The 19,449-nt window shown below is 31.3% G+C and overlaps 1 protein-coding gene across 1 annotated transcript in view; it reads left to right on the plus strand.

Moving 5' to 3' along the window:
* The window catches only part of LOC135963216 (gustatory and odorant receptor 21a-like), a 158,226-nt gene extending 140,596 nt beyond the window's left edge, over positions 1-17,630 (plus strand). The window contains exon 4 of the mRNA XM_065514982.1: positions 17,556-17,630. Within this exon, the coding sequence (XP_065371054.1) occupies positions 17,556-17,630 (75 nt within the window). The remainder of the gene's footprint in view (positions 1-17,555) is intronic.
* The last annotated feature ends 1,819 nt before the right edge of the window (positions 17,631-19,449 follow it).

Below are 19,449 nucleotides of genomic sequence, written 5' to 3' on the forward strand. Positions count from 1 at the left end.
ACCGAATTAGAATGCCTTGGGGTGATACTAGCTATAAGGAAATTTAGATACTACATAGAAGGACAGGAATTTAAAGTAATTACGGACCACGCTAGTCTCAAGTGGCTGATGAGGCAAAAAGATTTAGCAGGTCGTCTTTCGAGATGGGCTCTGAAATTACAGGGTTTCGTATTTACAATAGATCACCGTGGAGGGAAAGATAATGTTGTCCCCGACGCATTATCACGGGCATTTGAAAATGAATTGACTATATATGAAATTGAATTAGAAGTTTTACCATCAATAGATTTGGATTCTGAAGCATTTGAAGGACCAGAATACTCGAAATGGAGAGAAGAATTTTGTCAGAATGAATTTCCTGATTACAAAATTGTTGATAGATTTATTTATAAAAGAACAGACTTTTCTAATGGCGCAATAGATCAATCATCTTCCTGGAAATTATTAGCTCCTAGTGAATTACGAAGACAAGTTTTATACGCAGCTCATAACATTCCTAATGCTGCTCATGGAGGTATAGCTAAGACAGCTCAACGTATACGTAAATTTTTCTATTGGCCTAAACTGGTTGCCGATGTAAAGGATTACGTCACAAATTGCGATTTATGTAAAACCTCGAAACCTCCAAATACTATACTTAGACCTCCTTTAGGTCAAAAGGTTGAATCTGAAAGACCATTTCAGAGATTATACTTGGACCTTATAGGACCTTTTCCAAGGACGAGAAACGGAAATATCGGTATATTAATTATTTTGGATCACTTTTCAAAATTTACTTTTTTAATACCATTGAGGAAATTTGTATCTAGACCAATAGTGAATCATTTAAAGAACGATATTTTTAATTGTTTTGGCGTACCGGAGGTGATTGTTACCGACAACGGTAGCCAATTTAAAAGTAGGGAATTTGAAAATTGTTTGTCGAAATTTGGAATTAATCATATTTGTACGGCTGTTTATAGCCCACAGGCTAATGCTAGTGAGAGGGTGAACAGATCCATTAATGAGGCTCTCCGATCGTATATTAGAGAGGATCAGAAACAGTGGGATACTTATTTGAGCAGTATTAATTGTGCTATTAGAAATAGTGTACATCAAAGCACGGGACGCTCCCCTTATGAATTAGTTTTTGGTCAAAGTATGATTAATCATGGTCACGATTATAAAATTTTAAGAAATCTAGAACTTTTAGCTGAAACTGATACTAAATTAGAAAGACAAGATGAATTTACTCTTCTTTGTGATTCAATAAAATCTAAAATACAGAAAGCTTATGACAAGAACGCAAGAATTTACAATTTAAGATCCCGTCATCGCGAGTTTGGTAATAAGAAGACATTTTTCTCAAAGTTCTCTTGTGAAAAACTTCAATTCGAAACTTGCTCCAAGAGGAGTGAAAGCGGTCGTCAAAAGAAGGATTGGTCGAGTAAATTACGAGTTGAAAGATATTATTGGTGGTCACACTGGCATTTATCATATCAAGGATATGTGGATTTGAACGGAAAATAATTTTTTTTCTGGTATTGGATTGATATTGTTTTCGACTTTTTTCAGATAAAGCTTTGCGTTTGCTCTAAAACTTTATCTGCTTTGTGATGTCGACCTTAAAACATTAGTATTGACAAAATTATTTGAGTGTATAATTTATATTTTTTTTTTTGGTTTTTTATATTATTTTTTTGAAATTGACGAAAGTAGGCTTTAGGATTTATTGGAAAGAAAAAACGAAAATTGAAAATTTTGAAATTCATATGTATATTGAAAATTAAAGGAAACGGTTGAAGTTACTTTTATTAGTGCAATAAATAATTTTGAAGGAAAAAAGGATTTTTTATTAAACGATAAATTTTGATTATAATACTGGTAAGGACATATTCATAACGGTTCGAGGACTTTTCTTTTATTTTTTTTGAAATTTTATATTGTTTTTCATAGATTTGGATGCGTGTGTCGAAGAATAATACAATTTACATTATCGAATTTCAAGATAACATATATATTCAGTCCTTGTGCATTATTTGTTTCCTGAAGGATAATTCTGACCAAGAATAACACAATTTTTATTGACGGTTATCAAACATTATATATTCAATCCGTGTGTTTGTTTCCTGAAGGCTAATTATATAATCAATAATCGAAGTGTGGAAAATCCAACACCAAGTTGGTTTCCACTTAATTTTCCATCAAATACACATTTTTTTTTGTGTGACAAAATTTCCATTTACCTAATTTCCTGCAGTTTACTTATATATAGCAATATTGCTTCATAAAATCCATCTATTTTGGCATTGGTTTAAAATTTATATCTTTCATAATCAAAATTATTCTAAATCAGTAGTATTTTCTCAATACTCGTCATTTATTGCTCATTAAATTTTGAAAATTACCAATATTAATATTAAAATAACTTTTATTAATTTTCCTAATCTTAATTTTCATAAATAACTATAATTTTTCATCTTGCTTTTTGATTAAATTTTGTTTAAATTCATAAATTCATTATAATAATGCTCTAATAACATATTTGTCAATAATTAATATAGTTTGTTTTCTAAAAATATAAAATTTAATATGGTCACCTTAAGTAAGATTTAAATGAAAATGACATAATTGTATTGCATTTTCATTCATAAATATTTCAAAACCAAAATAAAAAACAGATTCCACATTTTGACTTTTCATAACACTAACACAAATTTACAAACATAAATGTCATAAAATTTCATTCATAAACACTAAACTCCATATTGGGCATTCTCTCTCATAAATTTACACTAACAATATAATAGTATACAAATTTTAAAAATTTCAAATTTGAAAAGCAAACTCACAGCCGTCTACGAGCGCTTGCAGACTTCGTGGGATAAAAAAATGTAAGTTTACATATTTTTCTTTTTATTACACTATGTTACTATGTTATTTGGGATGGCATTGAAATTTTGTTATTGCCTTTGTTGATCTAACATCTTAAACCATTCCCAATTATTATCAACAATATACTTCTTTCTTCTTTCCTAAAATACCATTACTATTTTGAGATTAGCTACCTAAAGTAAAGTTCGATGTAACGAGTTTTGATCATGGCTTCTGAGGGACAAGAACACACCCCAACGACGAGCTTAGCCGGTTTATTAGGTAGCGCCGTCCTTTAGAGACATGATGTGTTGAGGTAAAATCGTTACAATTTTCGGTTCATTATTTTCAGTAATTCTACCTTGAACAAAATTTTTTTTGAAATAAATCGCCAATTTCTAACTGTCTGTTCCACTGCATAGCAGATACGTTTTATGCATTAAACACATTGAAGACAGCAGGCTTCAAGAACACATGAATTCAAATGCTGCTGACTGAAGTTGCAGTCATGCGGCAGCTGCTGAAGTCTTTTAAAGACGACAACTTCAAAGTAAACAGCTGATTTATAATTCAGAGGTGTCACTTTAATTTTTTACTTTAATAAAAAATAACCATACAAAATTCAAAGTAATTAAGATTTAAACAGTTATTTTGAGTAAAAATATATATGTGGTAATAATTTATGTAGCTGTTATTAATTTATTTTAATATGGGATTGTCCAGCTTTTAGTCAATGAATTCGCGCAGTAATCATAATTCCCGTTTTTTAGATTTTCCGCATTTCATATTTAAAGAAGTGGCCACTTAAAATCTGTACGTATTAAAGCGATCATAACTTTTAAATGAAACAACATATGTTAACATTTTATACATGAAATTAAAGGTAATTTATTAAGCTTTAAAAAAAATATAACTGTCGGTTTATGTGTCTTTATTACGAATAAATTTTCTGGTTTTTGTTCTTATGCCTCCCATTAATAGCTGCACAACTTTTCTTCCCACTTCTACCGCTATTCCAACATATTTATTCCACTTTGTTCTCATCAAAATCTGGTTATTTACTGTACCTGTACTCTTTTTACGTTTAACAATTGCCCAATATATATCGATTGGACGAATATTTGGGCACAAAGTATACAGAGGCGACACGGCAAAAAAATATATTTGTCTCTTTCGCTCGAAACAATTTCAACTGGTTTGGTTTTGTGCTTATTTTTTAGATAGTTTTTATGGTTTTCTTTTGGTTTTATGTTTTAGCGAGAAACACGATAACAAAAACATAATATATTTATAAATTAATAAAACACACACACATTTATAAACAATTAAAACTTTTTAAAACAAAACATTTTAAAAGTTTGCACAAAATTTATTTTCATTTTCTTGTTTTGTTTACAAAATAGCATTATATAGTGTTGTTTGTTTTAACGCACTGTCTGTATTAAACCGTAAATTTGTTTTCTTTTTCTATCGAAATAATTTCAAAATTGCTGATTTTAGTGTTTTTGAACTGTCAAATTTTACACCTCTGTATACTTTGTGATTTGGGCAATTTGTTTAATTGATGTGTTTTGGTCTAATATCAATATTATTCTCATTATTCCACTTTATAGTTGTATTTGAGTAATGACAACTTGGCTAAAACTTTGTATCAGATGTGTGATGTCTTATAAATGACAACAATCGCTTTTCCAAACTCTATTTTTATATATAATTCTGAAATTTCTTTAAAAACATATCTGAAAAGCTTGACTCTTAAAAACGCAGCTGCGGATTGCCTGCCAAATTAATATTTTTGTTCAATTTTACGTATTCATATTTAAAGGCCACACAATCTCGAGCTGCCGAGACGTACAATTTTTGATCTGATATCTGCCGAAAATCAGATTTTGGCTATCTTATAACCCGACAAAGTCGGATTTTCTAGATATTTGTGCACAATTTTTTTCTCTAGCTTCTTTTTCCATTGTGTCTACACTTTTTAAAACTAAACATAATGAATTGCAATTCATTGTAGAATAACGATAGATTTGTTGTTAAAAACATATGTAAATCTTTTTCCATTTTGATAACGGGGGCGTTGTTATGATTAAAGGTGGGTCAGACGGCATGTATTGCTTGTGTTTTGTGCCATGTATTGGGACATTTTTCCATATGTAAACATATACATACCGTGTGATCCATATGAAACTTTGTGTATGTAAAATACATGTGTATTACTCGTGACATTTTTGGCAATTAGAGCATGTTCTATTTATTTATTTATTTTGTTTTCCCATACAACAAGACTAATAATCTTATAATTAAAGTACAGGATGAGTTTATTGTAAGTAGTAAATAGTGAATTATTATTATTTTAAAAATACAATTATTTCAAATCTAAGAATTTAGACAAATTTATATAAATTTCATGAGGTCAATTTAATTATACAAACTAAAAATTGATTTCCTAAACTGCGTTGCATTGCTTTCAAATTGAATAAATGACGGTAGCGAGTTCCAGAGACGAATGCAATGAATTAAGAATTGCCATTCAGACACTAGTTTGTAATGTCGTATTTGAATTAAATTATTGTTTCTTCTAGAGCGGATGAAGGATAGTCGATTAAACAAATATGATGGCTCATTAGTAAATATGATTTTCTGCATGAGTAATAATGTTCTTATTTTTAGAAGATCACAAAAACGTACTCCAAAAATTTTACGTTCATACGGTGTTAAGTGGGACGATCTTCTCAAATTAAAAATATATCTCAATATAGAGTTGCACGCATTATTTAATTTTTTACTGCTTTGATAATCAGAACTAGCGAAAATTTCACAACCATATAAAAGTGTTGGAAGCAGATAAGTTTTAGCTAGCAACATTCGTATATGTACTGGAGTCAGATGCTGGGTTTTCCATAGTGCGCGAAGCATTGAAAATGTTTTACCTGCAGCGGTGATAATGTGATCAGACCAAGTAAGGGAAGAGTTGAAGATTATTCCAAAGTTTTTTGTTTTATTAACAATTTCAATTCGTTGGTTATTAAGAATGACGTCAGGAACAATATGCGTTTGAGTAGAACGAGAAATTATTAAACATTTGGATTTTGTAGGATTTAAGCAAATCCCATTCGAAATAGCCCATTGATGAATTTTTAATCAATGCTGCTGGTGCTGCTACATAGATATAGTTGTACATCATCTGCATACATATGGATTTTGCAGTATGACAATTGTTGAGGTAAGTCATTTATGTATACCGAGAAAAGGAGAGGTCCCAAGATCCTTGCGGAACGCCTTTAGTTACAGGTAGCAGGTTAGATATTTGGCCTTTTATATTTTGGTATCTATTTTCGAGATAAGAGGACATAAGACAGGTTGCAGATGAGTTAAAATTAAACAGAGTATTTAGTTTCATACATAGCATATTATGGTTGACCATATCAAATGCCTTAGAATGATCCAAAAGCGCTAAGAACGCAATATTACCACTGTCAATATAGCCTCGAATTTCTTCTGACACATCAATAAGAGCGGTAATGCAGCTATGTTTAGGACGAAACCCTGATTGCCTATTTGTTAGAAGGCTATTAGCACATACATAATCAGCAATTTGTTCATACAATAACCTTTCAAGTACTTTTGATAAGTAAGAAAGTATTGCTATAGGACGATAATCATTCTTATTTTTGGGTACGGGTATAATTTTAGCACATTTCCAATTTAGCGGAAAAACACTTTTAGTTATAATTGTGTTGAAGACATGTGTTAGTTGAGGTAATATTACAGGAAGAACAGCCTTAAAAAACTTAGGATGAATATTATCAGGACCAACTGCATTCGATTTTATACTAAGACATACTTTAAATACATCAGCTTGAGTAACACATCTAAAAGAAAACGAATTTAATAGTCTTGTAGAACTTATAGGTCTTACACTGGAATAATAGTTTGGATTAGCATTAATATTAGGAAGTTTGGTGAAAGACTCATTTAACAAATTAACATCAACATCCGAAGAATTTGCATCTTGTGATTTGCTGATGCCAATATCGCGAATAATTCTCCACGTTTTTTTTGTTCCTACTGCAGAAGAAAATAAATTAGAGTAGTACGAGGATTTTGCGCATTTAATTAGTTTATTCACTTCTTTTCGTGCATTTGTGTACTCACTATGTAGGTCATCAGTTTTAAAGCGTTTCCAACATTTAAAAGCGTAATCACGCTGCTGAATTTTTGTCTTGATTTGTCCATTAAACCAGGGTTTAGCATTTTTGTGTGATACAGTTTTCAATGGTACAGTTCTATTAAATATTTCAGCAAGATTTTCTTCTAGGAAGTTTACTTGACTATCTACTTCTGGCATATAATATATAGAATTCCAGTCTGCATTGTTTAACTCATTGAACAAAACGTTATAATCCATATGTTTAAAATCATAGTACATATTATTTTCATTCGAATATTGAGGTATAAAATTGTAGTTAAGGAAAATTAAATCATGCTTTGAGAAACATGGTACGGAAATCTGGTCATACAGTAAAACTTTTTGTTTGGAACTGACGAAGTATAAGTCCAGCAATGATTGATTTGTGGCAGTGTAGTGCGTTGGATTTAGTAAGTTTGGTGTAAACAATCCCAGTGACATCATGGCATCTAATAAATATCTTTCGTTCAATATGTCTGAGTTAAAATCACCACATAGAACATTATTTTCATAATTAAGAGTTACATTTTCAAGTTTTGTATGAAAATTATCAAGGTCTATCCTTTTATTAGGCCTGTAGATACAACCAATTAGTAATTTATTTCCCATTGACTGAACTTCAACAAATATATGTTCAACTTTTTCGTCATATTCAGATTTAACGACAAATTTACTTGATATTTCTTTTTTTACAAATATGGCAACACCACCTCCATGGGTACTCCTATCACAACGATACATTTTGAAACCACTTAAAGCGATTATATTATCGAACACTTTTTCACTAAACCATGTTTCAGATACACATATTACGTCAACACCCGAGTTTTCGAAGATATACCTGAATTCATCAATTTTATTGTTTAAGCTCTGTGCATTTATATGACATATATTAAGACCAGGTTTTTGTTTACATAGAATCCGAATAAGATTAAAGGTAGTGTCAGTGGAACTCGTGGTTAATCTATCGTCATTTAAAGACATAGTGTGTTTTAATATTGTTTGAAACGCAACGCAGGGAAATCAAAAATAAATTTAAATATAATTTGTGGTCATTAGGTTTTATCATTAAAATTTTTAATAAAATATTACAATATATAAATAACAAAGCAATTAAAAACGAACATATAACAAAGTTTAGCATAACATTTTGACAACATAAAACATAATTACGCATGACATTTTGACAAAAATAAGTTAACAAAACAATAATTGAACATTTAGTTATCAAAAGTAAGATCTGGAAAAAACTCCTGAAGTCGCTTAAGGCTCTCAATGCGAACTGGCTCATCATTATCATTAAACTTCACATTGACTAAACCACGAACTGTATAGGCAGCTTTTAGAAGTCCTCGTTTTTTAAGTTCAATGGCAGATATTAAAACTTTATGGTTAGTTGTCGTTAAATTTTCATTAATATAAAACGGTCGATCACCACCGAGTCCAAAGTGGCATAATTTGAGATCTGTTCTATTCGCCCTCCGATAATTAGCCAGACATTTTAAGATAAAGTTTTTATCATAGGGAGAACAGAGTTTAACCATTACCACGGCATCCGGTGAGTAGTCCCGATCTTTGTTATTGTGGTTTTGAAGACGATATAATGATTTTATCGCTGGTGTGGAAACATTTAAAACATCACATATGGACTTAAAAACTTCATACAAATTCTCATCCTTCTTATATGGTATGCCGTTTATACGCAAATCAGATGCAACGATAGAATTCTCCTGTCGCTGCAATTGTGTTTTCAAATTTTGAACTTCACCCTTCAGACTAACAATTTCCTCAGCCACTGTTTCAAGCTTTGTTACTCGTAGGTTAATGTCAACAATGTTTCTCTTAAGTTCATCAAAACTTTTATTAAACAGAGTTTCCATGCGAGCTTCCATACGAGCTTCACTCTCTTCGAACATGGATTTGATAGTAGCGAGGACGTTATCAAATCTCTTATCAATTTTCTTATCAACAATTGTTAAGAGCTTGAAAGGAGAGTCGGTTACTGAAAGTCTTGGTGTTTTTGTAACATTACCTATAATTGATCTTTGGGCAGCCTCTCTACTTCTTTTTGGTGCATTGAGAATATTTGCTAAATTCTCATTATTGAATTCCTCATCAGAGAGGTTTTCCGTTCTGTTATTGTGGTTGTTGTCGTCGGGGGTGTTGTTGTAACTCATTTTATTTGTTTTATTTTTAATATTTTATTGGTATATTGTAATTTAGAAATAAGAGTTCAATGAACTTGTATATTTTGTGGTTTTAATTTGAGGTCTAGTTGCTGTAATATTGTTAATGCTCTTTGTTTTGTTTACACTTGATCACAGTTTATTTATTTATTTATTTTGTTATTGTCTTTTATACAATTGTTAGATGGTTTTCTTTTATATTTTCAATTTTTACGATAATTTTTATTGTTTTTTATTGTCTTTTTTAGACTATAGATAAAGATTTGTGTACAATATATATTTAAAGTAACAAAACTTTTTATTTTATTTCCTTATATTAGGAAAAAAAACACAACCGTCTTCTACGGAAATCAGACAAATCGAAATCGTGTGTATAACAGTGTTGTATTTTGAAATACAACACTGTGTGAGTGCAAAATAAAAAAAAAACAAAACAAAAACGAGTAAAGAAAAATCATAATAAAATAAGTTTCATTGCTTTAAATATATTTATTGTGATTTAAAAATGTTTTAAAAAAATATATTGTTAAAAACAATAAACATATAGGTTATGTCACAGGCAATTACATATGTACGTTTGAACGTGGGAATTATGAATCGTATGTATAACATGAATTTTGACATACACGTTGAATTCCATATGTATCGAATACATGCCCCAATACACAAGCAATACATGCCGTCTGACCCCCCTATTACAGTGTGTATGGATTTTAAGTGGCCACTTCTTTACTTGACTTCCAGTAATTAAATTATATTTGATTTGGAAGTGACTTAATTTAATAACATGAAATAATTATTAAATTTAAAAAAATACTACATTATGTTAAAAAATTAAAAAAAAAAATCTAATGAACTTTAGTATGGGCCCGTATGGAGGAAGATTGGAGGACAACAGTTTCTGGGTAGTATAACCAGCAGAAATAAAAAGTGATCTTGCAACAGTAAAAGCCCTTGTTAAATACTGTAACCTGACCACTTTTAGTTTACGGCGACCCGTGCCGTAATCATAATTTCCGTTTTTTAGATTTTCCGCATTTCATATTTATTTGAATTCCAGTAATTTAATTATATTTGATTTGGAAATAACTTAATTTAATAACATGATATAATTATTAAATTTAAAAAAATACTGCATTATGTTAAAAAAAAATCATGGAAATCATTTGATTTGGAAATAACTTAATTTAATAACATATAATTATTAAATTTAAAAAAATACTGCATTATGTTAAAAAATCATGGAACGGATATTATATGTATATACTGTTGCCAGATTTGCCGATTTATCGGCATTTTGGCAATTTTTTATTCTAAAAATCATTTAATTAACAAATAGAATGAAAACAAACAGAACCGTAATTGTTTTTGTAAGATAAAAGATGATATATAAAAATTTAATCCGAATTTAACGAGTTTAAATGACATGATTTTAATAATTTAATGAATCAAAACAAAAAATGTTAAGATTTTGGAAAAAAATTGTGAAGTTTTTAATTTTAATATTTAGCCGCCCATGCATTACGAATTTTTAGCCAATATAAATTGATAAAAAAAATAAATCGTTTATACAAACAGTTACATGAAGGATTTCTACAAACCTATACTAAATACTTTTTAAAATTAATAAAGCTTGATTTTTCCGAATTTGACATATTGTTTTATAAAGGTAAATCGTAACAATTGGTGCCAGAAGTGGGATTGCAAAATAATAAGCATGAAGTTTGAAGAACTAAAAGTTGAACAACTCAAGAAAGAATTGAGTAAGTGGGAGCTACCAACAGCAGGCAACAAAACAGAATTGCAGAATAGGCTGATAGATGACTTTAAGCGGCGCACAGTGGTATGAGAATAAAAAAAAGAGAAATAAATCTGTAACTTCTAAACCCTTACTCTTTCCCAAATAAATTAGGGAAAACTTAACAACTAGCAGATAATTTATATATGTGGTGCTCGAAGAGAAGATTCTATATGTGTAATTTTTTTATCGGAACACAGACGAAGAAATAGGATCATTTTAAAAATTGAACATACCCGAGGTGTCCTACTTTGGGAACCACTGGTCCCGCTCCTGGTGGGCTCATGAGGTCCAAATTCAAAACTTAAACTCGACTACACTTCCTCTTTGCGCATGTGCAATTTTATTCAAATCGGAGTAAGGGTTAAGAAGTGACAGATTTATTTCCCTCTTTTTTTATTCTCATACCACTGTGCGGCGTGATATTGACATCGGAGCTTATGAATTCGAGTATAAAGAAATGGAAGTTTCAGCACGAGCAACAACAAGCAGCATGGATTTAAGCACAATGTTTGCTGCTATGATGGAAAAATTTAAGGAAGTTATAGCTGAAGTTCGGGAAAATTCTAGAGAAGTTCAAGAAACTTCTAGAGTCAACAACGAAAAACTTCTTGCCGACAACGAGAAACTTCGTGCTGAGGTTAAAGCAGAAGTCAAAGAAACTATTAAACACTTAGCTGAAATGGAAGCGAAACTTCAAGAATGCTCTAGAGCAACAGATGAGAAAATTCAGGAAATGTCTGAGGTTATTAACAGCAGAGTGGATGTCATTGACAAGAAGGTATCAGATTTAGAGAATGGTGTCGATCATAAACTGCATGATCTAGAACAGCGAAATGCAGTGAGCTCGCAAATGAGCTCTCTTGTTTTTGTTTTCACATGCAGGGCTGTCAGATGTGGCGATTTCTCGACAAACGTGGCGATTTTTCATTGCCTTTGGCGACCAAAATTTCCAATTGGCGACATGGCGATTTTTTGGCGATTTACAGACTAGTTGGCGATTTATTTGGCGATTTTTAACAAATTATTTGTTTTTCTTGAAATAATTTCATTTCTTTGATATTTATTAACCCAATAATTAAAATTAATCACGTATTATCTGATCATATGGATGCAGGTAGCATACACGATCAAATAGTTTGAACAATATTAATTTTTTCTTCTAAAATATTTAAGCCGTCTTAATAACTTAATATGCTCATTAAAATTGCCTATTGGTTCGCCGGATTCTTTTCTGCCATTGGAATCTATCGATTTTGGTACAGAATTTGGAACGGAATTACAAAATATAAAAATGGAGGTATATGATGTAGAAATTTTAAAAGAAAATGGTTTTTTGTACTTAAAAAACTTTTAAAAGAAATGCTTAAACAGTTTCCAGAAAATATAACTATTTTTAAAGTATATAATGAATTTTCAATATTAAAATGTGGAAATTTTCGGTAGTTCAAAATTCATTCATTAACTTTATTTAAATCCAAAATTATCTGCAGAGGAATATGAATTGTAATGGTTAAATTAAACTTAGATCTTTAAAGGTGAAATTTCAACAAATTTGTTAGATTTTTGGCCACAAGTTTACAATTATTGCGATGCAGCTGGAATTGTTAAAAGCAAACTGAAATCTGGGAGTGAATGAATGTTTTTGTGTATTTATTTCATTTAATACTCAAACTCAGACATTTTGGAAATTTTCGGTAGTTCAAAATTCATTAACTTTATTTAAATCCAAAAGTATCTGCAGGGGAATATGAATTGTAATGTTCAAAATTAGCATATATCAATTAAACTTAGATGCGATGCAGCTGGAATTTTTAAAGGCTTAGCATTGGCCGTTCTAAACATGTTAATTTTACCAACCAAATATGTATGTAGAATTCAAAAAAAAATATTTTGGCGATTTTTCGTTTAGCTTTTGGCGATGGAGGTAAAAAAAATCTGACAACCCTGTTCACATGTACGCAAGCACACATATTGTATAAAAACAGTCAGTCTCGCATGAGCATTGAAAACTGTAGTGGTGTGAGTTTGCATTTCGCTGATCTAGAAATAAAAGTCAATAATCTTCAATGCCAAGATGGAGCGATGCGAATTATTCCAGAAGTCTAGTTGAGTAAAGGCTCCTAGTTTTGATGGCAGCACACCAATTAACGTTTTCAAGTTCCAATTTGATACAGTTGCCAAGAGAAATTTATGGAGCAGTGAAGAAAAAGCTATGGAGTTGATTTTGGCCTTAAAAGGAAATGCAGCTGTAGTTCTTGAAATCGTAGCAGTAAGTAACATAAATAGCTATGATGACATAATGGATGCGCTACAACGTAAGTACGGTGGTGAATATAAAAAAGAATGGAATTGAGTGGTAGAGTGCAGAAAGCCAATTAGACGCTACAAGATTTTGCGATGGAAATCGAGCGTTTGCTACAGCTTAGTTATTTATGGGGAGAACCATCCGATTTTGGAGCATTTGAAGATAGAGGCATTTGTGAACGGTTTCGCGAGTTATTTATAGGAAGAACCATCCGATTTTGGAACAATTGAAGATAGAGGCATTTGTGAACGGTTTCGCGATCCTGAGATAAAATATGCGGTATGTACCACAACAAAGTCATCAATCTTTAAAACCGTCTCATACGCGCTGGTACAAGATACAGCGAAGATAGTTTCAAATCCCCAAATATGTAATGTGTGGAAAATCGACGTTATCGCTGAAAATGAAAGAAATATAGTCAACGAATTAAAGGAATGAAAGGGGCAGTTTTAAAGGCTTTAAGTAAGAAACAAAATAAAGCCAAAACTAAATTGGTCACATTCATCGAAACTGCAAAGGACCAAGGAGGCGAACCAGATATGTTTCACAACCAGCGGGCGAATCATCAAGCATTACAGGAGTCACTTTTAAAGCGAGCTAGCACTGAGGGACAGGATCTGACACCCACACCTGACGGCCCTGCCATCTCCATATCAGTAATACAGCAGGAAAATAACAATCTTACTGCTAGTTGGTACATCAGCGGTCAGAAGCACGTCCTTACAATGGACACGGGAGCGTCGCAGTCTATCATCAGAACAGATTTAGTAAAGAAAGCGCTGGAACCAATTTGCAATGTAAGTCTACTCACCGCTACTGGAGCGCCTGCCACTGTCCATGATATAAATTTTCTTAATGTGACTGAGTCAGAACCAATGATTTGTGTTGAATAAAATATTAAGAAAATTTATAAAAAAAAATTAGTATGAAAAAGTGCAATATTTTTGAAGGACGGAGTTATAAAGTGGCATATTTTTGAATCTAATTGAGATATTGACTTGAAATTTTATTTGAAGACCAAAAATTAACTTATCTAAACAAAAAAATATAGCTCGGAACAAATATGAATTCCTTCCTTCGGGGCTGGGAAAATACTTTAGGGATAAATAGGGAACACATCAGGGTTTCCAAAACTGGTTTCCGTTTTCTGATCCCTGCTTTGGGATTTTAGAACATGTGGCCCAAAGTTGAAATTTTTATAAAAAAATAGGTCAATTTCCAAAGGGCGTAGGGCCGACATGTTCGAAAAATACGACATGTTTTTACACCAAAATGTTCTCCGCAAAGAAACTTTATAGAAAAACATAAAATTGTTATATGTTCTTAAAGAAAGTTGTTTTTTAATAAAAAAAAGAGTTATGTCACCTTTTTGTCCAAAAAGCAGCAAAAATATACTATTTTTTGAATTTTTAAATTGAAAATCTGTTATTTTTGGATTCGTAACTGACATTGCTCTGAAATCTTTTGTATGTTGTTGGTAATTTAGTTGTCTAACTAACAAAAAAAATCGAGTCCATTCGGTCCTTTTGGTTTGAGTTTTTTTCTAGTTTTCGCTCTATGTTTCTCTATGATTTTAGTTTTATTTTTACTATTTGGAAAGTGCACTTGCCCATCTCAGAGTAATAGTCTAGCTACGCTTATGATTCCCAGTGAGTACCATTCTCATCAACAATCGCAAGCGTTGACACACAATTCACTCAATCATTCGCAAATCTTGGAATTTTGTTGGGCCAAGAACGTTGACCAATAGCAAATGCAAATATTCTCATCGTTTCTTGAATTTACTGTGTAAATGCGATCTGTAAATGCATCGCTGGAAAAAATGGGGGAAACCTGGAACTGGATTCCCTTGTTTCCGTCTTTGAAATTTCTTTAACGATTGATTCCGGCAGTCATAATTTCGACACATTTCAAACAATTTTGTAATTAGAGATGCTAATCTGATTTTTGGAAAGTCACAGGGATCGGGATTTGGTAAAGGGATTTTCGGGAAATCTAAAATCCCGAAAATTATAAGAAAGAAACGTACATAATTATGTCTTTACAATTGAAAGTAAATTTTTTATTTAGGAATTAATTTTTATCTATTTATTTTGCAAGTTGCAAATCTTCATTAGTAGTATACTTGATAATTTGTATAAATTATCACTGCAAGTTACGGGAATCCGTTCGTTTACCTTTAAAAACTTGTAACGAGAGAGCAAGAGAGTATTAAAAGTGACACTTCGTAGATAAAGAACATGATATTTTTATTTACATTTATTAATAATATTGTTACGAAATTGTACTTGAATTCAAATATAACGATTTAAAAGTAACATAATGCTTTCAAATAGCAGTGCTGTAATAGCAAACTGTAACATATCTGTGGGCATTATTAACATTGAATAAAAGCTTTCAGTTGACCATTGATCGTAAGTATGGCAACGCTGTTTGCTGCGACCGTATATTCGAATTCGAATATTCAGTTGAAGAACATTGTAGAAAGTACACCACAGATGGCGTATGTATTAGAAAGATCTAGTGTTATAAATAGTGGCAGAGGTTGCAGTCGTTAGTGAGATTATCAGAGACGCATTTCGAATAAACATCAACTGAATGCAGTGGTTTCAAGTGAATTCGTGTACATTATAAAGTGTGTCTGTATTTCTGCGAATTTATAAACGTGTATAAAAAACATTGAGTGACTATTTAATTCTGTTGTTGTACATTTTAAAAAAATAAAGAGTTGTTACAATTTTCAAACTATTAACGGCTTTTATTTGCAATCAAAAGTATCCGATTTAATTAAAGAAAATAAACCAACGTTTTGAAAAGGTTAAAACGTAACAATATCTTTTAGCCTTTGAGCAATCGAAATGTTTTCATTTTGTTCGAGCTCCTCATATGAGATAAAATCAATTTCGTTTGAAGTGGATTTAAATCGAGATTTGTTAGATAACTTACAAAAAAATGTCAAGAATTGATTTTCCAGAGCGATATTCGGGCATGTAGAATGTCAAAATGCATGAAGAATGTCAAAATGACAATTTCCAATATTTATTTATGAAAATCCCGGGATTTAAAATTAAAAAAATCCCGGGCTTCAGGATTTAAGAAATCCCGAAAACCCCGGGATTTCTCACCCTCCAGTTTGGTGAACATTAGTAAAAAAATCCTGAACAAATTTTAGGTAAATCGGTTTGTTCCTAACTTTCTTGTTCTAGTTGCCTGAGACACGTTAATGGCCTGGCGAATTTTTAATAACTTTCACATTTTTTGACCAATTTCTGTTTTTTATGTCTCATTAGAAAGAAAATTACGTACACATTTCGAATATTTTAAATTAAATGGCAAAGTAATTTTTTAATGGCCAAATTTTTACAAAAAATTAAAAAATGCATATTTTCCCCTTGTAAATGCATCTCAAAACTTTAGAGGGCTTGCCGCACGTCTTAACCCCAACCTATTTACCTAAAAATTTTTCAGGATGAATTTTTTACTAAAGTTCACCAAACTGGGGCTGAAAATGGCCAAAATCCAACTTTCGTTTATTAAGGGCCACCCTAATGTACACGCAGCGAAAAAATGAACACATCCGTGTACGATTTGATACCATTCGGTGTCAAAATTCATTTGTCACCGTTCGTGTACGATTTCACACCTGACAATTTGTCCATTCTATTTTTTTTGGTAATTAATATAAATAACAATTTCCTTATTTTTTAATTTTTTTTAATACAATACTTATAAATACTTAAATATAAAAACTATAAGTTTCCATTTGGAGTTGCATGTCATCACTGGATTCGGTGGTCTTCTCTGCCTGGATCTTCACTGCCTGTATGTTCATCTGCATCAACACAAATTCGCAATCAAACACAATTACACATTCTTTTATATTTTAGTTTTTGAACCATTTGTTTGCATCACTATTACACTTTATTATTTATTAAAATATTTAAAAAATTTTAATGTAAATAAAATTAAAACACAATTATAAAAGCAACTCACGTTGAAATGCGTCCCGAATAATTTAACAACATTGCGTTGTCGATTCGTACCCGTTTGTTTACAAATTGTAAACGTACGGTGTCGAAAAAAGAGACACCGTATGATGTCAAAATGATTTTGCAACGTCGTTTTTCCTCAGTGTACGGAAAAAATCATAAATATACTTAAATTTAAGGTTTTCTTTTAATAAGATACATATATATTTAATTTTCTATTTCTTTCTAGTCAATTGCAACAATTACTGTATACCTTCTTGTTCTAATACAGTTTAAATTTTCATTGGACAAAGGACAATTGTAGGCAATATTGAACAATATGGAATGTTATGTTAAAATGTATGTACGTATGTTTAAATTTATAGTCAATCTCTAAGTATGAGACAATAGAGAACAATGAATGTGACATTTAAAATCTAATAAAATATGTATTTAATTCACAATATATGTAATTTTAATTTAATTTTTATTGAGACTTAAAATTTAGATCACAAAAAAGCAGCTGTATAAAGATAACCTTGAATGCAAAAAAACTTAAAACTATACTGTATTGTTTTAATAAACATATAAGACATTATAATTTTGAAATAACGCTACATGCTTAGATAAATTGGACGGGTACGTTATACAACAAAGAATAAACATTAAAAATTATATTGCTCGAAATATAAAAAAAAAAGTTTACAATGACTGTTGATAGTCATGTGTGAGATCCTGTGGTTAACTTAAAACTAAGGCTTAAACTAATAAAACATATATACAAAGAAAAACAAACTTTAACCCCTGTTGGAGCCTGTAATTGCATGAGAATAGAACTCTGGTAGACGATATACATGCATGTTAGTAAAAGACTTAGAATCCTCATGTAATATTCCAATTGGGGACATGTAAAGACTGTTAAACCAATTAAATCCAGATTGCGAATTAAGAACCATTGTCATTAAATGGTTGTCGTGATTTTCAAGTCGATTTATAAAATTACCAAGTTGGACCAGAGCATACGAAGAGAGCGGTTGTACATCTGCTCTGCTATAAATTACAGAATTTGAAAATCTTTTGACAAAAGTTTCATAGTTCGCGTTAATACAAAGCCTCAAACAGCTACGTTCCAAAATCTCCAACTCCTTCATAACTGTTGGAGAAATGGAAAATCATATCGGAAATCCGTATAGCACCGCAGAACGAATGCATACTTTGTAAATTAAAAGCTTGGCCCTTTGTCTCAAGTGTCTATTTACAAGTAACTTCATAAACATACCCTTAATACGCAATCCTTTACTTTTGGAAATCCTTCCATATTGGTTAAATTTAAATAGTTTATTGAAAGTTACCCCAAGGTACTTTATTTGGTCGCTAAATGGAATAACGGAACCGTGCAAAGAGATATTCAATGTTTTAGATAGCCGTACTACATTACGTGGACCTTTTCCAGAAGCATTTCTAAAACAAATAGCCTCCGATTTCCGTGTGTTGATCCTAATACCCCACTCTCTGTAAAAGTTATCAATTACCAAAAGATGTCCTTGAACCTTACTTAACGCGATCTTAGGATTTCTGTCGTATGCATATATGAAAGAGTCGTCCGCATATAAAATACTTTTGGAACCACTACTAATATGGGGAAGTCATAAACGAGAATGTTATATAACATTGGCGCCAAAATTGCTCCTTGCGGAACACCACAATAAATGCTGCCCAAATCCGATCTTACGTCATTCATTTCCACCAAAAATTTCCGAGTACATTGCTTATCCCTTAAATTACAAATTACCTCATTATGTAAATATAACAAAGCATCCACCGACGAGTGACCACGTTTGAAACCGAATTGATATGGGGGAAGTAAATCCAGTGCTAAGGAAATCTCTAACTTTTCCTTAATAACCCTCTCAAATAATTTTCCAATGTTCGATAGTATTGATATTGGGCGGGAGTTTTTGATTTGAAAGTCATTTGGTTTTTTCAATAAAGGGTAAATTTTGGCCATTTTCCAGATCTTAGGGAAATAACCATTATTCAGACAATTGTTAAAAATAATCACCAAAAACTTTATTGCCGAAAACGGTAGCCTCTTAATTAGAAAATTTTACATATTATCTAACCCTGCAGACCTTTTGGCATTT

Source organism: Calliphora vicina, chromosome 1, assembly GCF_958450345.1.
Source record: "Calliphora vicina chromosome 1, idCalVici1.1, whole genome shotgun sequence".
Lineage (NCBI taxonomy): Eukaryota > Metazoa > Arthropoda > Insecta > Diptera > Calliphoridae > Calliphora > Calliphora vicina.